The 25,068-nt window shown below is 44.2% G+C and overlaps 1 protein-coding gene across 1 annotated transcript in view; it reads right to left on the reverse strand.

Moving 5' to 3' along the window:
* The window catches only part of ABCA13 (ATP binding cassette subfamily A member 13), a 79,095-nt gene that overhangs the window by 47,121 nt on the left and 6,906 nt on the right, over window positions 1-25,068 (reverse strand). The window contains 6 exon segments of the mRNA XM_055085144.1: window positions 8,978-9,086; window positions 11,391-11,583; window positions 16,182-16,436; window positions 18,891-18,969; window positions 19,074-19,230; window positions 23,117-23,256. Coding sequence (XP_054941119.1) covers window positions 16,417-16,436; window positions 18,891-18,969; window positions 19,074-19,230; window positions 23,117-23,256 — 396 coding nt within the window. The 3' untranslated portion in view covers window positions 8,978-9,086; window positions 11,391-11,583; window positions 16,182-16,416.

Consider the following 25,068-nt stretch of genomic DNA (forward strand, 5'->3'; position numbering starts at 1 on the left):
CTGAGCCTACGCGTCCGGAGCCTGTGCTCCACAACGGGAGAGGCCACAACAGTGAGAGGCCCGCGTACCGCAAAAAAAAAAAAAAAAAAAAAAGAACAGATAAGAGAGGTGAACTGAAAGGAAAAATGCAAACAGGATTTGGGGTTGTTTCTTTTTTTTTTCCACCATGTAAATATTTACGTGTGGATAATCATCAATCAGTAGGACCAGCAGAAACTGATGCAGCCTCCACAAGGCTGACGGGATATGACACTTACAAACACGTTCAACACGCACAGGGCCTTGTTCCAAAGCTGCTTTACACCCCCCGAGGAGCCTCCGAAATCTCATGAGCCTCCGAGCTCATTCCCAGGAGGGACCAGTCAGGTCGGCTGGGCTCTGAGTCAGCACCTCAATCCTCCTGTTAGTCCAGTGTCACGATTATTGGCCTAAATCCCAGCTATCAGTTGTTTGGTGACTTGTACGTTGTGAACGTGGATTCGAATCCTCTGCCCCTCCCTGGAAGTCTGTGCTCCACGCAGTCCTCTGAATCTCAGATTCCCGATTTGCTAAATTAGGGTAACAGCCTTTTCCCAAAGTTGTTACAATTATTAGGCGAGACTGAGAAAGCCAAGCCCCTGACACAGAGCTGGTGAGCATTTTAACACTGTGCTCGCCAAACAACAGGGCAGGTGGGTTTGGCCTGTGGTCTTCCAATTCGTGACCACTGCCGTTATACCAGGAGCTCGTGATACTTTAAACCAAATTGGAATAATCAGGACATGGTCTCAGGTTTGAGGATAAGCATTCACAAAAATTAATAACATAACCTCAAACGAGAGACAAAAGGAACCCTGATCTAACAAATGACTGAATTGCTGTGTTTCAATTAGGTAGCAGTAAGTTATGAGGTTCCTGGGCAGAAATATACATACCAACTCTCTAAGTAGTTAAAAATTTCATTGTGTTCTAATTATCCATTTAATCCCTTGAATACCAATGTGCAATTAACGTTACAAATAATCAGTGTTAAAAATATAATTAATGCAAGAGTGATCTACTTATAATTAAACTAATTATACAGATATGTAGCATAATAAGGGTCTTATAGACCATTATGGGGATGTAAATTTATTCTCCCTTTCAAGACCAGCTATTTGAATTTCATTTTCCAATTACTTGACAAATGATGGAATGGGATTATTAAGGAGAGAAACAGCCTTCCAGGGCTGAAAAAATAAACCACGTACTTTTGTTTTCTTTTGACATTCTGATCCTTTTGTCCATATGTACTTGTAAAGAGAAATTAAAGGGAAGAAAATGCACCACACAATTAGCAAAAACTGCAGAGAAAAATCAGCAACATAACACTTGAGAGAGCTTCAACTGCACGTGGCATGGTTCCCTCTCTGGATGGTAGCTAGGACCCCATTCCCACAGAGCTCATACACTCGCTCAACTGATCAGTTCTCTCTATTTTCTGTTCTTGAACATAATTAGTTTCAAATGTTGACTTTTTATCAATAGTCATAGGCTCACTGAAGTTTAATTGTATTCTCTGCCCACAGATAGCAATGATTATAACAGTGGAGAACCATATAAATCAACTATAATATAAAATAAAAATTAAATTAAAAACAAACAAACAGAAAAGAGCCAACAGATAGCACAACGTTTAAACATGCAGAATTTGGAGTAAGACAGATATGTTTTCAGGTCTCCGACTGTCCTCACGGAAGCTAAGAAAGGGAACAGTCCTTACGTGAGGAGTGCATGCCAGCTGCTGGACATGAGACCTTGCTGAATCTTCCATGTCTGAGCCATCATCCTTCCTAGTACAAGGATGAGGAAACCAGACTGGGGGGATGGGGAGAGGCAAGAAAATGCCCCCTTAAGGAGTGAAAGGGATAATGAAGCACAAAGTAACCTTCTGATACATTCTAAATCTATCAGAATAAAACCAGAATAATACAACCAAAAACAAACAAGCAAACAACTCCTAATTTTTCACCTCTGAGGGTGATTGGAAATCAATTGATTATCTTGAAAACTGAGTAGATAAAAAGGGAAAACAAAAACAAGCATTTATCTGTCCTTTTTTATATATACTATACCTCTGGGTAGTGAAATAAAGTGTAGTGACAGCAACTCCTTATAAAATTATTCCAGCTAGTAAATGAAAACAAAACGATGAGTTAGAATACTACCATTTCGCAATTTCCAATGAATTAATGCATTAACCTTGGCATTAGACATCAAAAAAGGAGTGAAGGGGCTTCCCTGGTGGCGCAGTGGTTGAGAGTCCGCCTGCCGATGCAGGGGAACCGGGTTCGCGCCCCGGTCCGGGAGGATCCCACGTGCCGCGGAGCGGCTGGGCCCGTGAGCCGTGGCCGCTGAGCCTGCGCGTCCGGAGCCTGTGCTCCGCAACGGGAGAGGCCACAGCGGTGAGAGGCCCGCGCACCGCAAAAAAAAAAAAAAAAAAGGAGTGAAGACCGGATATCAGATGGTTCTTGATGAAAAAAAAAACCAGAAACATTACCTCCTGCTTACTTATGTCCAAGGATAGACCTCAAGACTGATTATAACTCTGGATCCAGCTGCAACTTGCAAGAAACGGGACAGAGCATCACATTAGACCTCATCGCTTGTATGCAATCAGCACAGTTCACAGGCAGGTCTCCAAGTCCAATGGCCCAGGATCAAAGGTGGACTATAAAGAAAAGAAAGAAAGGGAGAGGGGACCTGCAAACACTGATGTCCAGGGACACTCTGGGGTGATAAAGCCACACAGGATCCTCTGGCTCAGGGGTGTGGTTGAGGCAGGGCAGGCTGACTGGCTTCCCAGTGAGCTGCCAGAGTTCTGGGTCTTGGCCTGAGTCTTGGTTATAAAAGTTTGCCTTATAAAAATATACTAAGCTACATTTAAAAAAATCAGGATAGGAGTTACCTTTGAAGGGGAGAAATGACTGGATAGGGATTTAAGGGGCCTTGTGCTGTTTCTTGAGTGAGACACAGATTACAAAAGGGTTTCACTTTGTGAAGATTCATTGAGATGTTCTTTTCTATAACGTCAATAAAAATTTTTAAAGACATTTTAAAAAATATATTAAACCAAGAAACAAGATTTTGAGTAAGTATAAATATTCTTCTATGTAAATTTTGGAAAGACAAAATCAAAATTATATATGTTATTTACAGAATAATGACAGCAATAATATCATACATTAAATGTTTAGGGTCAAAGTAAAGCTGTACAAAGAATCATATTTATAGACAATGATTTGATACTCTAAAGAAAAAAAGGTTTTAAAAATCATTCAAATCAAGAAGTTAGAAATAAAACCACAAAACTAGATTGAGAAAAGCAGGGTAGAGAGGTTAATAAAAATGACAAAATTTAATAAATTTGTCTAAAAAAAATTTGACTTGCTGAAAAACTGAAAAAAATTGGAATTGCTAAATAAATTCAATCTTTCATTCTTTTTTTTTTTTTTTTTTTTTTTTTTTTCCGGTACGCGGGCCTCTCACTGCCGTGGCCTCTCCCGTTGCGGAGCACAGGCTCCGGACGCGCAGGCTCAGCGGCCACGGCTCACGGACCCAGCCGCTCCGCGGCACGTGGGATCCTCCCGGACCGGGGCGCGAACCCGCGTCCCCCGCATCGGCAGGCGGACTCTCAACCACTGCACCACCAGGGAAGCCCCTTTCATTCTTTTTAAAGTAAAATAGTCAAAGTCTGGGAAGTACAAAGACAATTTTATAGGAAAAAATCACAAGTATACAGGCACAGAGAGGAGAAAAAATATAACTTTTAAGATAATAATAGTTATAACTCCATGTAAGTAGTTTAAAAATTTAAATTAAGTAAATAGGTTTATTAGAAAACTTAAATTGTCACAATAACAACAAAAATTTAAAACAGGAGTAATTTAATAGTAAGGATTTAAAATGAGATTTTTCAACAACAAACTAATTTTCATGATGAATCGTAAGTTTAAAATGCTATATAAAATTTAGCAAATAAGAAAATATTTAAATCCATGACAAAATAAAGTATACTACAGAAAGATAAGGACAGATCAATAATCAGAAATTTTTATTTATGACATAAATATGTCACAGGGATGAAATGTATGTGTGGGAAATATAGTCAACAATAACGTAATACCTTTGTGTGGTGACAGATGGTAACTAGACTTATCACGGTGAAACTGTCGTAATGTATGGAAATAGCAAATCACTATTTTGTGCACCAGGACCTAACACAGTGTTGCAGGTCAGTTATACTTCAGACAAACAAACAAACTCATAGAAAAAGAGATGAGATCTGTGGTTAGCAGAGGAGGAGGGCATGGGGGAAGGGGAACTGGGTGAAGACCGTCAAAAGGTACAACCTCCACAGTTACAAGGTAAATAAATAAGTACTAGGCATGTAATGTACAACATGATTAATACAATTAACACTGCAGTGTGTTACATATGAAAGTTGTTTAGATAATACATCCTAAGAGTTCTCATCACAAGGAAAATATGTTTTTTTCTTTTGTTTATACCTAAATAAAACAATGAATGTTCACTAAACTTGTGATAATCATTCCATGATGTAGGTAAGTCAGATCATTATGCTGTACTCCTTAAACATATATAGTTTATAAATGTATAGTGTTATGTCAATTATATCTCAATGAAACCAAAAGAAAAAAATGAAAAATGAAAAATAAAAAGAAATACTATCATTAAGTGAGTAATAAGATACAGTGCCATTTAACATTGTTTTGATGGTTTTAGGGAAAGCAAAAAGGAAATTGGAATCCGAGGCATTACCACAGGAGGAAATGGAGATGTTTCATGAATTACTGGGATAAGCATTGTATCCTAGATGGATTAAAATACTTTTTAAAAGGAATTAGATTTATTTCAGTGAATGAAAAATATACAACGTTTGCAGAAAAGAAGACACAGCATTCACATGCCAGTTCTTTTCAAATTAATCTATAAATGCAACATAATATATACACTACCAAACGTAGAATAGACAGCTAGTGGGAAGCAGCCACATAGCACAGGGAGATCAGCTCGGTGCTTTGTGACCACCTAGAGGGGTGGGAGGGAGGGAGACGCAAGAGGGAAGAGATATGGGAACACGTGTATATGTATAACTGATTCACTTTGTTATAAAGCAGAAACTAACACACCATTGTAAAGCAATTATACTCCAATAAAGATGTTAAAAAAATCAATTAAAATTCCAGTGAGAATTGTGGACACAATGCTTTACATTTTTTTCTCTACATTAAATAAAAAATAAAATGATACAAATGAACTTATATACAAAACAGAAACAGACCCACAGACATAACAAACTTATGGTTACCAAAGGGGAAAGTGGGGGAGGGATAAATTAGGAGTTTGGGGTTAACATAAACACACAACTATGTATAAAACAGACAAACAACAAGGTCCTGCTGTATAGCCCAGGGAACTATACTCAATATTTTGTAATAACCTATAAGGGAAAAGAATCTGAAAAAACATATATATATATATATATATATATATATATATATATATATATATATGCATATAACTGAATCACTTTGCTGTATACCTGAAACTAACACATTGTAAATCAACTATACTTAAATTAAAAAGAAATGACTAATAGATATTTATTTACTTCATTCACTGCTATGTAACAAGTGTGTAGAATAGAAAAACACACTCAAAAACAAATATCTCTGTGCATCAGAAACAAGAGAGTACAGGACGCAGGGTCTGAAGCCACTGGTCGCTGCGTTCTGACCTGAATTACACACAGCAGCTAGGAATCGGGCCCCTGCGAGGTAACAGGGACTAGATGCACTTGTATAGGGATGCAGAGGGACCAGAGCCCAGCTCAGGGTGTGACACCTGGGTCTAGAGCCGCACCTCTCCCGGAAGGAGGCTGAGAAGGTGACGTGGAAACTGCTCATCTTCCAGGCTGGGTCCCAGAGTGGGACTGGGGCCTGGCGACGCAAGGACTCACATGGGCCGTCCGCCTGCGGCTGCAGGACGAGAACCCAAAGCTGTCAACATACGACCGGGCCCTGGACGAGAGTTCTAGGGACTAAATAGCGGAAAGAACGGCAAACTGATACACAGAAGGTGACAGAAAAAGAGAGAATGAGAGTAAAATCACATAAACTCACTCGCGAGGTAGACCAGCAAAATCTCTAGCCAAAAAACCAAAGAAGAAAGTCCCCAAAAATAAACAATTAAGAGATGAATTACCTCCTGATGAAGACAAATTCATCAGGATGAAAAAATCTAAGAGAGATATGCAATGATTCTATAAAGAAAATGATTCGATAAAGACAAGTGCAACACACCGAACTGAAGCTTTTTAAATGACCTGAATAAATGGGTAGCTACCAGACTTAAGGATAAGGAAGACAAAATATCATAGAGGTACAAATGTCTTCAAATTATAAAATAAATTTGATTCAATTCCAATCAAGATTCAAATATTGTGACATTTTTATACAAGTTACCAAAATGATTCTAAAAATAATACCTCGTAAAGGTCCCAAAGTAATCCAGACTATCCTAGAAATGAAAAGCTAGGAAGACAGATAGGTGGTGCAACCCACCAGGATGCATCTGAAGCAGGAGAAGGTAAAGCTGAGTCCCAGCCTGGCTGAGCACTCGGTACGAAGCGGAAGATGATTCCAACCGAAGGACAAAAGACACGCGGCTGTAAAAATGGCCTTTAGGCAAACTGGAATTCGGGATCCGAAAAAAAATCAGATTGTTTTTCCATTACACCATATATTCAATTATAAACTCCATATAAACTAGAAACATGAATGCAGAATAGAAAAGAAACTATGGAGAATAGCTTTATTACTTTAGAAAGAGAATTTCCTGAGACTCAAAAAGCAAGAAATAGCAAAGGAAAAAATGAATAAATCAGTCTTATCTAAACCGAGAACCTGGGCTTCCCTGGTGGCGCAGTGGTTAGAATCCACCTGCCGATGCAGGGGACGCGGGTTCGTGCCCCGGTCCGGGAAGATCCCACGTGCCGCGGAGCGGCTGGGCCCGTGAGCCACGGCCGCTGAGCCTGCGCATCCGAGCCTGTGCTCCGCAACGGGACAGGCCACGACAGTGAGAGGCCCACGTACCACCAAAAAAAAACAAAAAAACTGAGAACCTCTACACACACAAACTTTTAAAACAAAGTTAAAATACAAGGTACCACTGAAGCTAATACTTAAAACATACAAAGCACGCAAAGGATTAGTTACTAGCTGAATATATTAAAAACTCGTACATAACGAGTAACAAAAAGACAACCTTATGAGAAAAGAACGATGGTCGTGGTCTGGGAAGATCCCACATGCTGCGGAGCGGCTGGGCCCGTGAGCCATGGCCGCTGAGCCTGTGCGTCCGGAGCCTGTGCTCTGCAACGGGACAGGCCACGACAGTGAGAGGCCCACGTACCACCAAAAAAAAAAAACTGAGAACCTCTACACACACAAACTTTTAAAACAAAGTTAAAATACAAGGTACCACTGAAGCTAATACTTAAAACATACAAAGCACGCAAAGGATTAGTTACTAGCTGAATATATTAAAAACTCGTACATAACGAGTAACAAAAAGACAACCTTATGAGAAAAGAACGATGGTCGTGACAGGCGATTGGCAGAAAGAAACCCCGGGCAACAGATACATGTGGGGAGAGCACTCCGTCAAGTTCATGAGTCATCAAGGAAATGCAAATTATCTAACAATGAAATGGCATGCCCACCAGGCTTCTAAAAAATTAAATCTTTTAATAAATATTGTTGAAGAGGATTATGAAATGTTCATGCAATAAGTGTAAATGAAGTCTACGCAATGATCTTTATAATCGTGTCTGATTTTAAAATACACATCTCTCTACATATTTAATCACCTACATTTCACATACATATACACACACACACATACACACACGCAGATAATAGATAAAATTAGATATATACACACAGAGATCTATGCACGTTTAAATTAAACTAGTAGGAGACATACGAATATTAACACTGGATTTTAGGATTACAGGAACAATTTCTGTCTTCCTGGTGCCTGGCACATCATAGATGGACAATAAACTATTTGTTGATGCAAAGAATCAGCTAATTAATGGATGATTATGATATTTTTGAACTTTTTTCAATTATTGTATTTGAACCTATATAAGAAAGACCTCAAGCAAATTACTTCCAAGTCTACTTAGGAATAACTCTAGGATCCCAGGTGGACAGACTGTGAAATCAAGTCCAGCACTGAGAACTTGGTGGCTATTTATATCATGACCTTCAGAGAATGTAGCACAAGGCATGTCTCTTTCTTTATGTCAGTTCAACGACAGAGTTCTGAAATCTGTCATCAAGTTACACTGAATTTGCTATAGTAGGAAAAGCAGAAAGATATAGGCCGGGACGTCATCACACAGCACTGAGAATCAGAAGAGAGGGGTGTAGGATGGGATTTGGGAACAGCGATAGGATTGGGACACACACGAATGGCACGCTATTGGAAGACTAGCTGGAAAACTGCTGTACTGCCCGAAAGATGAGGTCCGGGTGGGGAAGCGATGAAACCACCGTGCCCCTTCTGGCCCCTGCACTGGAGGAGGGCGTCTGAAGCTCCAGCAGATGGCAAAGCAAGAAGAACCAGCCCCTGACTGCTCCCTGCTCACCTGGGTTCATGGCGCAGAGCAGCCGGCGCCCCTGGAAGGGGGCAGCCCTGGGCAGCTTTCGCCAACACCTCCTCTACCCTCTGGCCAGAAACGTCAAGTTCATTTCACTCCCATCTGGAGGCTCTTTTCCCCCTCGTGAGGAGTGGTCATTGGAAAGTAAATTGGAGGGAAATGACCTCCTCTGACTTTAGTGCACAGGACTGAGGGGAGGCTGGGGGTCTCTGGGCTTGATGATTATCTCTACAGGCAGCAAAACAATTAAATCTGATTAAATCTTACCCCATGGGAGTCCTGAGGAAGGCGTGTCCCGAGCTCGGAGGCAGGTCCCTGGTCAGCATTTGGAACGTGGTGGTTTTCTCAGCTCCGCTCACGGTAGACGCCCAAAGCACTGAGAGGAGAAAACAAACAAACCATAAAATCAAAATTAGATCGGAAACAGCACTTGCTTTCACCCAACTCTGAGTTGATATTTTTGGTTTGTGTTATTTGTAGACATTTACAATCATAAAATAAATGTATAATGTGTTTTATAGCTCATGCAGTACTTCTGAAATCACCGTGGCATTTGAGTGGTGTAATTTCAGCGTTAATTCACAGACAAGTAAGTAAATTCATGTCTGGAAAACTCAAGAGGACGAGAGGTAAAGGCCAACTACCACAAATTATGCTGAGATTTCCTGTCCTATCCAGGGCGCACCCAACAGGCTCCCAACTATGTCCCTCTGGTAAGCGCAATATTTTTTAGGAGTCACATCATCATAATCATTATTATTCCCCTGCCTTCCTCTCTGTCTCTCTCCATCTCTCTGTCTCTCTCCTCTCACTCTGACTGCAGCCTAACGCTTACACTAATCAAGAAGGCCCTCTCTTCCCATACTCTCGCTCAGCACCGGGTCACATCTCCTGCTTCACTCTCTCTTACATTCCGTGGCAGAAACAATGGCCTCGCTCTTTCACGGTCCCAGCCTCTACCTTGAACCTCTGGATATCCTTAGCTGGGGATTCTGTGGTGGAAGCTGAGACGTTTTCATTCTTACTGATCTCCTTCCAGAACACTTGTTCCCCGATGTCTGGGCACTGCTGTCTCCTGACCTAAGCTGGCTTCCTGGCTCCCTGAATCCTGGAAAAGTGACTGTTCTGGGTTTCTTGTGGCCAAGCCCACCTGATTATCACAGAACCCTATCTTGTAGCTCCGGGTGCCACCTGCTTCAACACTCATGCTTCCCCGACCTTGACTGTGTCTCTCCCACGCTCTGATACAGGGGTCCATCCTGCTGCAGGCCTGTCCTGTCCCATGTCACTCGTGTCACAGACCACACCTGAGCTGCTATCCCAGGTACAAACCATCAGCCTATCCGAACTCTATCTACCCTCCTAGCTTAGGCTTAAGTTTATCTGAACCCTCCTTTTTCATAAAGCTCTGCACACCCCCTGCCTTCTCCACTCCCACGATGCTCCCGTTCCTCCTTCGAGGCCGCCCTCTCTGGACTTATGGCTCCGAGGCGATTCACTCTGTGCCTTTGACCCTTGCCCTGCTGTTATGCAACACTGTGTATGTTTATGATCTCCCATTTCCTACCCGATTATTAATTCCTAGAGGGATGGGGACACATCTTAGCCACCCGTCTCTTCTGCAGGCTCTTGCATAGGACTTTACATCTAAGTCATTAAAACTCAGATGCTCAGAAACAGCCTAGTGAAGAGAACCCAAAGGTAAATGCATCTTGGATCATTTCAGAGATCTGGAGCATCTCTCATAGGAAGTTTTCCAAGTTTTTCTCTCACACTTTAGTTTAAAACTAAAGGAGAGATAGTAGCAAGACAGTTTATTTTTTAAAGCAAGGGTAAGAAAACAGTTCCATAAGATGGCAAAAATCACGTAGCTAGTCTTAGAGTTGAGTAGCCAACAACTGCACAAACCCCTTCTTTAACTTCTGTCCCATTTGACCACACACCTCGGTCAGGGTCTAAGGGTCCCTGGATGGATTCAGACCCATCTCTCGGCTTCTCTTTACCTCAGATCCGCTCACAAGTAGAGCATGGATGCCAATCAGATAACGATATAACATACTTTGAATTTCTCAGAAGCTTGGTACAATGTGAGTGCAAGATACTCTTTTTCTTTTTAACAGTTAATTAAAGGTAATCATTTCCAGAACTGATTTCCCTTTATGCATTAAGCACATGTTGGGAACAATTTGTATGGCTTCTGTCAGTTCAGATTAAACATTTCTACTAGAATTAATGACACATTCATGAAAAAACAACTCTGAGCTATGGCTATAGTGCGTGAGTGTTTTTACCTTTCCAGAATAGCATATTACTAGAGGGGCTTAACTGGCCACTTAAAGAGTACTGAAGTCCAAGCAGGAGTTAGAAGTGGTTTCCTTAATTAATTGGATTTATAAACTATTTGCACTCAGTAGAGTCACCCCATAAGCCAAACTAATTAAAACTCCCTGATCACTTAAATTTTAAAAATTATGAAACCGAAAAAACCCCATCACTCAATCAGCAGAGTTTTCACTAGGGAAAGAGCCGACTGACTCTCCACCTAGACCCTGCAGAGATTCCTGAAATGTGAAGCTGCTCTTAGTTTCGATTTCAGATATCCTGAGAATAACACGAACAGATGGACAATTAGAGTGACGCCGGTTTGCAACAGAAAACATACAAACAGAAGCTTTCTTACCTCTCCCCCGAGTAGGCCCAAGCTAATATCTTGCACGGCAGGGGTCCTATTGAAGAAGCCTCTGTAACTCTCACTAAGGTTGTACAACACGAGAATGTCTCCACTAGTTCTGCCTTCCAACACGCTCACTTGCTCTTTTTCAACATCTACATCCTCGGAAGATGTGACTGTGTCTCGAATGACAGAGTGGCCCCTGGGAGGGTAAGTCAGAGTTAATTCACACCTGGGAAATGGACCGGAAGAATCTGGAGGGAGAGAAAGGTCAGAGGTCATCTGAACAGAAGACGTGGTCCCCAGAGTCTGCGGTACCAGCTCTGGCCCACGCACCCGAGTCCTGCATCCCGTTGGCCGGTTACTATCAGGGGTCAACATTCATTCTCTCACGCAAGGGAAATGTACATCAGCCTAAAAGACAGTGACGTGGATGGACACCAAACTCAAACTACTTTTCAATTTTACGAGCAATAAAGTCATGCCAGACTTTTGTGCTAGAGGGCAAGTAATTTATCACAAAGTTATAAGAAATCAACTTTGACCACTTTCAGCAAACAGGCCCTTTAATAAAGTAGATTACCCACAGAAGTCCTCAAACACTACAGCTCCATAGCACGTGCTGGATGCGGCAGAAGAATGCACAGCAAGGACTCGGCAGACGCCTGCCAGATGAACATAAAGCGAACTCTCACCTCTGATTTGTTGACCCAAAATCTGAGCTAGCTCACTTTCCAATCTTCCTTATGATTTTCTTTCTGGTGCATTTTAGCTTTCAAGTAAATCCCAATTTCTGCAAACTGTAAGATGCCAATATTTTAATAACTAAATGAGTACCGACAGTGAGAGAGTATTGTACCAACATCAATTTCCTGGTTTTATCAATGTAATATTGTGATGTACTGTATTATTACATTATCACAGTATCACTGGGAGGGTACATAGGCTCTCTCTGTACTGATCTTGCTATTTCTTGTGAGCTTTAAACTATTTTAAAATTAAAAGGTATTAAAAGTAAAATAAAAGATCCACGGCCAGATTCCAGTGGCCCCAGCTCCTTTCCCTGTATTATTTTTTCCATACCTGAAATCACCGCTGGACAAGCATATAATTTTTCAAGACCCAACATAGATGATGAGAAAATATAGCTACTCAGGAGTATGTGTTATATGATATAATTTACATAATATTCAAAAGCATGAGAAATGAATCAGTGGTGATAAAAATAACAGCGCTTATCTACAGAGTGGGGACTGACCGGCAGGGGGCTGTGGAGGGCTTCTGAGCTGATGCTACTGTCTGGGAGAAGGGAACACAGGTGTGTTCAATTTATATGAAGAGTCACTGAATTTTACACTTTTCTTCCTGACTGTTGTGCCCCCTCTCCCAGGTGAGGGTGCGTCCCTGGGCCCTTCAGCCTGGCCTGGCTGTCCAGAGGTCGTCTGTCCCTGGACCAGGACACGGTGCCATCCTACCCCGCCCCGTTTCCGAGATGCATCAGTTAATTCTCCGCTGATTAGCATCACCTGAGAAGCTTTACACCTGCTCCCCGGTCTTGTCCCCAGAGGGCGTCTGCCCGCAGGGTTCGGGGTCCGGATGCGTACTGGTTACATCTCAAGTGGCTCTGGTGGAGGGGGGCGCGCTGAGCAAGGTCATTGCTTGTCAGCCTCCTCACAGCAACACACACGCAGTTCAGGCCCCTGCGCTCACAGATGGGTCACTTGGCCGTCTTCCAACTGCTGATCATGAAAAATGACATCCGTGTTACACAGGAAGGATCCTGACGGGCGCTGGTGTAGCGAGACTTTGCAGGGCTTCGGTGCAACTGATGTATCTGAAGGGAGACGTTGCCCTGGGCTGTGTGGCTGCTCGGACCCAGCCAGGGCCTGGGGTACAGAGAGCAGAGTCCAGCTCCAGACCAGAGAGAGAACAAACAGGAACCCCCCAACACCCACCCAAACTGACCCGGGTGTGGCCAGAGCTCAGGTTCTGATGGAGACCCAGATCTGAGCAGACAACACCGGTGGTAGCAGCACTGCAGGACGGGGACAGGTGCCGGGCAGGGAAGGGCACCCGGGCAGGTGGTGGACACGCCGCTTGGGAGGGGACACAGGAAGAGTCTGTGTAGATGCAGAGGGCAGGGTCTTCCTATTCTTTCCATGATTTGACTACAACAGTGTAAAACAGTTCCTGCGTGAAGGAACGCAGAATCAAGCAGAGGAGAGTAACAGACAAACACTGTAAAACAACACTGGCACATATGGCACTGTTTTGAAATAATGCCATTTGAGCAACATGGATGGACCTAGAGATTCTTACACTGAGTGAAGTAAGTCAGACAGAGACAGACAAATACCATATGATATCGCTTATATGTGCAATCTAAAAAGAGGCTACAAATGAACTTATCTACAAAATTGAAATAAAGTCACAGATGTAGAAAACAAATTTATGGTTACTGGGGCGTGACGGGGAGTGGGATAAATTGGGAGATTGGGACTGACATATACACACTGCTATATATAAAATAGATAACTAATAAGGACCTACTGTAGAACACAGGGAACTCTACTCAGTACTCCATAATGACCTACATGGGAGAAAAAATCTAAAAAAGAGTGGATACATGTATATGTAAAACTGATTCACTGTGCTGGACACCTGAAACTAACACAACACTGTAAATCAACTACACTCCAATAAAAATTTTACAAAAAGAAAAACAACAACAACAACAAAACCACAGACGGCCCTGATGGAGAAAACAGGCCGTACTGGAAACACGGGGAGGACATCAAGCCTGGCCTGGGAGACGGGAGGGGCACGAGGAGGGTCCTGGAGGCGGGGCAGTCAGTCCTGGCAAAGGAGCAGCCCAGGCAGGGGACCAGATGCCAACGTCAGGGGTGGGGGCAGAGGGGGCACCCCATGCAGCATCCCTGGGCGTGAGGCGCCGGACTGGAGGGGCCTGGCTGAGAACCGTGGACCTATCTTTCAGCCAATGATTAGGACCTGGTTAGATCTGGATTTTAAAAACACATGAATTTGGTCAGATCATTATCGTGAGAGTTGTCCGTAAAGGAGTGATAGGCAACTAATGCTTAAATTACATTAAATTTCTGGACTCTGGAACCTTCACATTGACAAAGAACAACAAATATTGACTATTTACTGTGGATAACAAGGACGTTATTCTTTTTTTTAATAAATTTATTTGTTTTATTTATTTATTTTTGGCTGTGTTGGGTCTTCACTGCCGCACGCGGGCTTTCTCTAGTTGCTGCGAGCGGGCGCCACTCCTCATTGCAGCTTGTGGGCCTCTCATTGCGGTGGCTTCTCTTGTTGCGGAGCACAGGCTCTAGGCGCACGGGCTTCAGTAGTTGTGGCACGCTGAGTCAGTAGTCGTGACTCACAGGCTCTAGAGCACAGGCGCAGTAGTTGTGGCACACGGGCTTAGTTGCTCCGTGGCATGTGGGATCTTCCCGGACCAGGGCTCGAACCCATGGCCCCTGCACTGGCAGGCGGATTCTTAACCACTGCGCCACCAGGGGAGCCCTGAGGATGTTATTCTAAAACATGGCTGCACTTATACTTATACTTTACCAAGTAAAGGTAATACCGGAAGTTTTGAAAGAAAGATCTTTCAGTGCTGCAGGAGGATGGGACACCCTGAAATCTGCCAGAGGGGATTCTACAGAACAGGGTTCACCACAGATCAAACTAGTGAGGGCCAATTACTGAGCCAATTACGCTTGAAAGGCACTCAGAATTCTATTTCCAACTCAGTCGGTATTGGAGATCTACAGATTCCAGAGGGATTGTGGCCAATTCTAGAGCTTTGTGATGTGTATTCAAAATGGTTCTCCACTTGAGCAGATTAAAGGGGTTATAAAGGAGGTACGTCGATGAAGTGACTGAGACAGGGAAATCCTATAAGGAAATCACCACAAAATGCTAACAGTGTGTCTGTAATCTTTAATAGGTTCTCCTGTGATATGGTCCTAATTAGTGATTTCTCCAGAAAGGATCCCTTTCTTGGAAAGAGCAAGTCCACAGATTCAGGCTACAAGGATTACAGAGTGAGAGACACGCATTGTGGACCCTACACAGGAAAGCACATTTCTTCCTTAATATTTAAAATGCGTTATCTGACAGTACTTCAGGCCTCCTTGCAAAACCACCTGAAACCCTATCGAGGATACAGGGAGGTGGGTGTAAGGATGCTGTGTGGCACGGGTACACGCACATGTGTGTGGACAGCCCACATATGCACGTATACCCCTTGGGCTTTCATTCTCAGCTAAAAAACCGGAGAACGTGATTAGCATCATTAATTAAATGATATTAAATAAATAAGAAGAATATGATAAGCACCAGTAACAAGAGGATCTGGCAAAGGGCAAGTGGTTATCGGCACTGGATTTCCATACATTCCTGCTTTTAGGAGTTGATGCTATTTCACCGTAAAAGTAAACTATATTATGGCATCAACCAAATTCACCTTAGATGCTACCATCAAAATAAGAGGAAAACTGAGCAATATTAAAGGAGAAAATTCATTGAGGCAATTGAAAAACTGGATCGATTATCTCACAGGTTGACACCTTGCTCTTGACATTCTCCTTCCTAAGGTCGGTCATTCACTAATAAAAAAAAAACAAATAAACAATAACAAAGCAAACAAAAAAACCCATAGAATCCTATCCTAGCTAACAGAAGTGTGTATGACACTGATCAGAAGGTTTCTTGTCTTGCAGCCTCCAGGCTGGAGTTGCCATCAAGGACGAGCCCCGAGGGACATACCTGGGTCACTGCCAGAGGTCTCCGGGCAGCAGGACCCTCAGGAGGAGAAGGACCATCCCTTGTACCGCCAGCTGCACAAAGATCCAGCCCAGGAAGCTCATCTCGAAGGGGCTCACGTACGAATCGATGCCGAAGTTGTGGGTCAGGTTGTATCTGATCTGATTGTAACAAGAGTTCTATCAGCCCTTGACCCAGGCAGAACTGAGGGAAAATAGTGAAGACCCACTTGAGGACGTCACAGGTGTTCTGCAAATTCTGTGCAATGAAAGAAAGAGAAAGCAAATTAAGAGCTCTTTGTAGAGAAAGATTATAAAACTGTCAATTATATATCTCACACTCAGTAATGTCCAGTTCTCCCTTATCACGCAAATTTACAGCTGTCCACAATGAGTAGTCTCAACTAGTGTGATCTGGGGACAATAGAAAATTCAATGAAGACTTTTAGGGGTATGTATCGTTATTCTATTACAGTTTATTGTCTTCTGCATATAGACATGGGAAAACCATGAAAAGTTCCTTTAATTTTCCCTTAGTTCTGGTCTTCACTGACTAGCACTAGTTACAGATTTCATCCAGTCCTAAAGGGGCTTATTAATCCCACTTTTCATTAAAATATGTCCCTGGATCATATAATGTACGACATGAAAGATTTTTGTCTTCCTAGTTATAAGATGGAAATAGGAGACTATTACAGCTTTTAAGTCATGATCTTACAGTTCAGGAAATAATTAATAATGAGGACTCAGATCTGACTGTAAGGGATTCACACTGGTGTCTATTCCCATGTGAACAAAGCTGTTCTAACTCATGACACTCAGCAAATAATCTACACGCGTGACGGGCGTGGCTACACAAATTCACGGAACAGCAATTTATGAGTGTCTAATTCACAATATGTGGCGACTGATCAAGTAGAGAAATAAATTACTGAAACTATGAGTTTTTCATCTACCTACATCGCCCTCCCATCAAAAGACAGCCTCAGCGATGGGAGAGAGAGATGCTTCACATCCTGAGTTAGAACCCAAAATGCCTTTTCTGTACGCATCAGCTTAGAAACTGTGATTTGGTAAAATGAAAAATGCTCATATTAATGTTATCGTTTGTATACACAATGGTTAATACCAGTTATACTGGCATTTGATACTGATCTGAAAACCTAGTCACCTTTCTTGGCCTATTCCATGATTTCATAAGAATATATTGCCCCTTGAACTTACAAAAGAATATTTGAAATCACCCATTTATCAGGTTGAGTTTTTTAAGCAAACTATATCAAAATAAAGAGCAAAGGAAAAGAAAGACCTTAGTAACAGCAATGAAATGCCTTTTATTATCTGTTAACAACTGAGTTTGACCCATTTTTTTGCAAACAACTTCCTGCTTGCTGATTTCCCTCCAGGTGAGCGATGCTACTTATCACAGGAGGGAACAAAGCCTCCGACTCACCTTAGCCTTAGAATCTCAAGATTCCTGACCCTTCTCCTCTTGTGTGTGTGACCCGTCCCCTGGGGCGGGGACTGTCTCCCTTGAGTCTGTCTTCCTCCCCCTTTAGTTCGCATGACCAGGATCCACGTCATATCTGAGCTCCGATGGGGAGAGGGAAAGCCTGTTCTGCCTCCTCCAATTTCAATGTTCTCACAAGCTAAAGCCAGTGACTCATTCTGCTAGCTGCTATTTAAAGGCTAGAGACACTAATACAGATTAGTGTCAATAATAGATCTATAAAAATCACCAAAGTAAATTCTTTCACTGGATGCATAATGAATGTTTCCAGAGCTCACTGCTTCTGTACAAACGTGAGGCACAACATCAGCAAATAAGATGAGCCGTCGCTGCAGAGCTGACCGAGTCCCGGCGCGTCCGGGCACCAGGAAGGGAGCCCGTCCCGATGGAACAGGCCCCAGTCCCGGACTCGCCAGACACCTACCGGCAGCCCATCCTCCAGAACTGGGAGGCCGGGCCTTCCCCAGGCTGTTTCCTCAGCCCCTGAGTCGATCCAGCCCCAGGACTAGAGAGGAGCGGGATCCACACGGACAGCAGGGGTCAGGAGAGACCTGTGTGGTCAGAGCCAAGAAAGAACGCAGGAAAGAAAAGTACGGAAATCCGGGGCAGAGGAGGGTGCAGACTATGAAGTTCATTCCCACAGGCAGCTCAGGGGAGGCCGAGCAAGACGGAAGATGAGTTAAAGCGGACACGACCCCGGCAGGCCTCACGGGGAGGAGCGTGGAAGGACAAGGGCGGGGTGTCAGCAGAGCTGGGCTCCACTGGACCTCGACGCCTGCTGGGACGACACCCAAAAGGTGCCTCCCGAGGCAAACGGCCTGCTAGAGGGGTTCCCTGAGAGAGGGCCTTCCGCACCAGGAGTAATGTTCCTCGACTAGGAGTCCGGTCTCTTGGAGACGTCTGTTCCAACACCCTGAAAGCAGCAAATCTAAACATGGCCCGGGGCTCAGAGGGCAGAATCGCGCGGACAATCCAGACCTGTTGTGGCCTGAGAATGTGGTCTGCGCGGGGGCCAATCCCGCCCCGGAGCAGCTGACCCCGAAGAGAGGAACGTCTGACCCCTGCGCCCCTGACGCCGGCACAGGACACGCCCCCCACACGCAGCCACTCTTCCAACCACTGATTGGCAATTCACCCGCATGCGCTGTGAACGCGCGGCTCAGCCTACCCTCCACTCGCAAAGCGCGTGCACAAACTGCTCACCTCGTGCCCGCTGCTGCCAGCCTGGCTCTGGCCTTATCAAGGCACAGGGGTTTCTGCGAAGCAGAGTCAGCGTCTCTTTCTGGAGGTAAAGACAGTGGATACCAGCACATCTGCGCTGAGCTCCAGCTGGAAAAGCAACAGTAGTCTAGGCGTGAGTCCCAGAGCCTGTGGGAGGTCACTGACCCGAGCCTTGGAGACAAAGGCCAACAGCCAGGGCATGACGGTCATCAGCATGGTGCAGAGGCCGAGGAGGAAGTTCAGGGAGATGTGGGAGATGAAAGCCACGTCCGAACCGAAGAAGATTCTGGAGATGAGAAACATCCACGGAAGAGTCGCGCATCTGAAATGTCAAGTGAAAAGTCGTGTTCCTTGCCTGTAACACTTACTTCTATACAGACTGATTTAAAGATGAGCTTTTGCTGGCCTGGTCATTCTTCCTCCCTGGGTGAACAGGAGCACTTTTTACTTAATAAATCCGGCAGTTATTTTCTGAAGACAAAGCACATTTTCCGTAATATAGGGGCAGAGCCTTGGGCAGGGTCCAACCCGGGCTAGGACGCGCGACCTGGAGAAAGCCCCAGTGTCCCGTCCCGCACAGGGCAAGCCTGGCCTCCCTTCCTGCTCACCGCCTTCTCAGCAGAGCAGGGATAGGCCCGTTTTTCCGAGAACATAAAATCATTAAAGCTATCAAGGGTGGGAAGCTCTATATAAAAAGAGGACGTAACATAGAACTGGAAAGCTTCCTTTCCGGGGTGCCCAGTGCGTGGGCTCCACGCCTAATGCCTCCAGGGTGTTCCCGGATCCTACAGCCCTGAAGGCGGGTGCCACGGCCCCATTTCACAGATGGGACACGGGATGGACGCGGCTAAGATGCCTGACCGAGGACCCACGGCTGAGAAGCAGGAGAAGCTGAGAGCGGGAGTGATTTGTGTGTGAGCCCGAAGCCGGGGCGTGGGGGCTGGACCCGAGACGCGGCCCCCAGGAGTCTCAGATGACCTCACGCTCTAAGAAGACACCCAAAATGGTCCTCTAATGAAAACACCTCTTCCTTTTTCCTTCTCCAGAGCGCAGAGCCAGGGCTCATTCGCAGCCGACTCACCTCAGGCTCCTCTGTGACCCCCACCCTGCCCCGCCCCAGGAAAGGAAGCTGCGAGTACCCGCAGAAGAGTCACTTACTTTATTGTCTTTATTTTTATTTTTTCACGCAGCATTCTTCCCATTTTCATGGAAAGGAACAGTCAACAAAAGTTTATCAACTGAAAATATATTAGGTTGTTATAAGAACCATGATTATATATGGACACATTTATGAATACGGTCTGCTTTATTGACAGAATGTATGAATCAGCTGAAGTCACTGACTTTAAGTCCCGACCTTTCTCTGAAGACCCCATGTGCTCCCATGTGCTCTCTGCACACTCACTGTAAACCTATCACCGTTTTCTCAGGCTGATTTAGTGGTTTCACTTGAAATACCTTGGTAGCTTCTCAATGCCTGGGGTTTCTCCTTAATATGTTAAGTAGCTCTGAAAAGCATGAGGCTTCAAAATGACGCTAGGCCCTCGAGATAGCTTTTGATTTGAGTACAGCTCCTTTTCCACATGAAATCTACGGTATTCGTTCCTGGGTCAAAGGATACACCCTCGTATTTCAGAAAATAGAAGAGATATATATATATATATATATACGTAATAGTATACATAAAATTATGTATACTATTACATATATATACGTAATAGTATACATAAACTCATACAGTCGGCACCAGCAGTCTGCTTCATAATTCAGGCGCGAAGAAAATGGTTTTCGAGCGTACAAGGTACAGGTGAGTGCTTTAACGCAACGGCTCTTAAATATCAATGCTTGGTTCAAATAGACATATCGGTGGCTCCAGTCTTCCTGCTTTTTTCTTTTCAAGGAAAGAATTAAATTGGCATAATTTATTTTTTGGTAAAACATACAGTAACTTCAAGCAACCGCCGTTCTTTTACTAAACTATGATATCATTTTAACGATTAAACCTGGAGGGTGGCAGCCCGCTCATAATTACTCTGCCGTTTATGGGGTTTTCCTCCCTCTGAAACCGGTCCCACCTCCACACTGCAGGATTTTCCAGACATGGACCAGGATTCTGTGACCTCATCTTCATCATCCTTTAGTACTAAATGTGCACCAAGTATGCGGTTAAGGTTTCCGTTTGTTATATACGCTAGATTCTCTTTTCTGTCTGAGATTTTCAGGTGTTATTTTTTTCGCTTTTGATGCGAATTCTCCTCCCTTTCCAGCCTGAATATCAATTTCCTCCACAGAGAGAAAGAAAAAAAAAAGAAAAGATAAAGGAAAATTGTAACTGGGCCCCTTGTCCTATTATGTCTTGTGAGAGTCTATTCGTTTACACATTCCCCAGTTTTTCCAGATTCCAGACAAACAGCCCCTTTTAATGCCTGACCGTGTTCTTGGTCTCAGCTTATTCTGGGATGCAGCCTTCCTGCGATGGTTCTGGGGCTCCTCGTGGGGACAGGATTGCAAGCCGACACTCTCGTCCACTGGGGTCCCAAGGGTCCCTCCTCTTGCAGGCCTGTGTGCAGGCCTGGCCTCCAGTGGAGGAAGGACCACCCTTTAAACCTGAACTATCCCCTGGGGGGTGACCCTGAGAGTCCGGTCGGCCCCCCCCGCTTGCTCTCGTCCACTGGAACCGGCCTGGGGCACCTTTCCAGGTCCTCTGGGCCCCTCTCACCTAAGACCCCTCCACCTGAGGTGGCCACCGTGTTGGGCCATGAATGTAACTCGAGAGACCTGTGAGTCCCCTGAACTTGTTTGAAAAGTGCTGTAATCATGAATGTGGACAGAATTCTAGCTTAATTCAGATTCCTAAAGGAAGCAAAGCAAACAAGCAAAACAAGGTTAAGGAACATTCCTAAAAACACGTTTTTTTTAAGAGCGTCTCACCATGCGACTTCGTCTGAGTTTCACCTTAATTTTTGAAATCTGCTCTCTAAAGTTCAAAAATAATTTACAGCAAAACATATTTTACTCACACTATAAGGAACCATGACCACACTACGCATTCAACCGGATCAATAAACTGAAATCAAATCATTTCTTTAGAACCAGGAGCCCACGTACGTAGATCATTATCTACAGGAACATAAATTTCCAGCTGAGTATAGAAAACACGTCTCTACTATAGGCATGCTTTAGAGCTTAAGATATACTATCCTCTAAATATTAAAATAATTCTTATAGTAACAATAACAGCTAAAAGTAATTTAATGGGAACCCTTGCCGGCCACTGTAGAGGAGGTTTATATGAATGACCTAATATCATCTTCACAGCAAGACAATTGTATTCTACATGGAAGGAAGTGAGGCTTAGAGAGAGAAATGAACACTTCCAAGGTCACAGAGTTAGTGGCAATGTCAGTATTCCTAAAAAGGTTTCTCTGTCTCTCTCTTTGCTCCCCATCTATCCATCCACCCATCCATGTATCTATTTATCCAATAATGATATAACTGGTCCCTAATTAGATGCTTTGAATAAGTCTGGATCACTGATAGAACTGTCATCTATGTAAAAATCATTTTACTTGTAATCTTTGGCTTAGAAAAAAGCAGAATGCTCTGTTTAAAATATATATATTAGCCTTAAATTAAAATAAATCAGCACTTTAATTATTTTCCCTACTATTAGCAAGTATCTCTCACATACTTGGCCTAGAGCTATAGCCAAATATGCATGACCTGTAAGAGAGGGTGACATTATGCATTCCTGATACCCGGCAGGTATAATCTGGGGACTGCTAGCAACGACCCTTATTAGTGTGTACAAACGACAAATTTGTAAAATGACTTTTCTGGTTTTGCTACTTTTCCTGCGAGAAAAAAACAAGTGATAGAAGTTAGACAAAACATTTCCAAGCTACTAATGTCAGGAGAGAGAAAAATACAGCGGACATAGAGCTTCACGGGCTCCCCGAGGACAGTTTTGGAGCTGAGTGAGTAACGGACCCTGAGCCGGAACCAAAGCCGCTGCCATCACCCACCCCTCGAGCAGGGGCCCCGGGCGTCCTGCGCAGGCTGGTGGGCTCCACGCCACCGGAAGAAGCAGCATAATTGCTTGGAAAGAGAGAAAACCATGAAGCCGACAGCAGGTTCAAAGCCGCCCCAGGGGTTCTCTCCTTCAGAAAACACACCATAATTCTGCAGCTGCGCTTCTCATCACATACCCAAAAAGTGCCAGCAGGAGGGCCGTGGCCGCCGGGTTCTCCCGGAAAGTGAAAGCCGTTAACTGGAAGGCGAGGATCACAGAGACACACAGGCAGACAGAAACCAAGCAAAAGGGCCGAGAAAATCAAGGGAAGAGGGCCTGTTACGTCAGGGGCTGTATACCAGCCCCTCCTGACCCTGCGGCTCTCAGCTCAGCTCCAGCTCAGCTCCGTGTCCTGTGCGGCCCGGCACAGGGTCTGCAGCAGCAGACTCGGGCCTGGAGAGTCCCCTCCAGATGCAGGTAAAACGAGCTCCTCATTAAGATGGGCTCGGACCCCACAGGGCTGGAGTCCTCGTGAAAAGAGGAGGCGAGAACACAGGGTGAGGACACTGAGAAGGCGGCCGCCCACGCGCCCAGGACAGAGGCCTCAGGGGGCACCAGCCCTGCCACACCTGGATCCGGGCCTTCCAGCCTCCAGAAGGCGATTAGATAAATGTCTGTCGTCTGTGCCCCCCCGCGAGCCGGGGGCCGCTAACACGGCCTCCCACGGGCAAGGGGCGGGAATCCAGCCCCCTCCCAGGACACACGGCCTCTTCCCACACTCAGAACCAAGGGCAGACCCCACCGCGGGCTGACAAACCCCGGCCCCCCCGGGGGCTCGCTCGCCAGCCCCCCTTCTCCGGCTGCAGGGCCCCTCCCCAGCTTTGCTCTGAAGTCACCATCGATCCCATGACCCTCTTTCATTCTCTTGATAAACCTAGTCACAAGCCAACTGCATCTTGGGTATTTATTTATTTGTACTTGGTTATTTGTTTTCTGCTTCCACTCATAAGGACACAAGTTCCTCAAGACGGAGACCCTCTCTGCTTTGTGCATGGCTTTGTCCCCAAGACCTCAGACACACCTTGACCCAGAGCAGAGCCTCAAAAGCATCCGTTAAACGAGTGGTTGAATAGGCGGTGAATGACCGGATGAAGGTGGGAAAACCAAGAAGAAAAGAGTCCTCCCTGACCTTAAGCCAACAGCACACGTCACAGCGTAAAGAGGAGCCACGTTTAGTGGAAGGGATAAAGGGCAATTGACTAATGCCCGCGGAAAAGAGGGGAGACTCTGGGGGCCCCCTGCCTGCTCTTATTCTCCATCAGATGCTGGCAGGGAACCGTCAGTGATGAGGGTCACAGCGTCTGGAACGATTAATTAGATGCAAATGATTATATACAGGATGGATAAACAACAGGGTCCTGCTGTACAGCACAGGGAACTACATTCAATATCCTGGGATAAACCACAATGGAAAAGAATATTAAAAGGAATATGTATATGTATAATGTAGTCACTTTGCTGTACAGCAGAAATTAACACAACATTGTAAATCAACTATAATTCAATAAAATCTAAAAAAAAGAATCTTTCATCCACTTTGAAAAAATGTTGAAAAAAATAGATCAGGCATCCTTTCTCTACTGACTTACAAGAAGGTTTCACAATATCAAGAAAATTAGCTGTTGTCAGATGTGTCGTAAATATTTTTCTGTTTCTCCCTTCACTTGTTAAAGTTTATTTTTCGACACAGAATTAATTTCCATTTATAGATTTATATTTATATAAATTCTATAACATTCTTTACTTTCACTTTATAGGCTTTGCCTAGAAAACTTTTAGTTAGCCAAAATTACAAAAATATTCAGGCTTTTTCTTCCATTATCTTAATGCTTTACCTTTAACTGTTTGTTCCATGTTGATTTTTTTTTAACATCTCTCCTGGAGGATAATTGCTTTACAATGGTGTGTTAGTTTCTGCTTTATAACAAAGTGAATCAGTTATACATATACATATGTTCCCATATCCCCTCCCTCTTACATCTCCCTCCCACCCTCCTTATCCCACCCCTCTAGGTGGTCACAAAGCAACAAGCTGATCTCCCTGTGCTATGTGGCTGCTTCCCACTAGCCATCTATTTTACATTTGAT

Source organism: Physeter macrocephalus, chromosome 5 (genome assembly GCF_002837175.3).
Source record: "Physeter macrocephalus isolate SW-GA chromosome 5, ASM283717v5, whole genome shotgun sequence".
NCBI lineage: Eukaryota > Metazoa > Chordata > Mammalia > Artiodactyla > Physeteridae > Physeter > Physeter macrocephalus.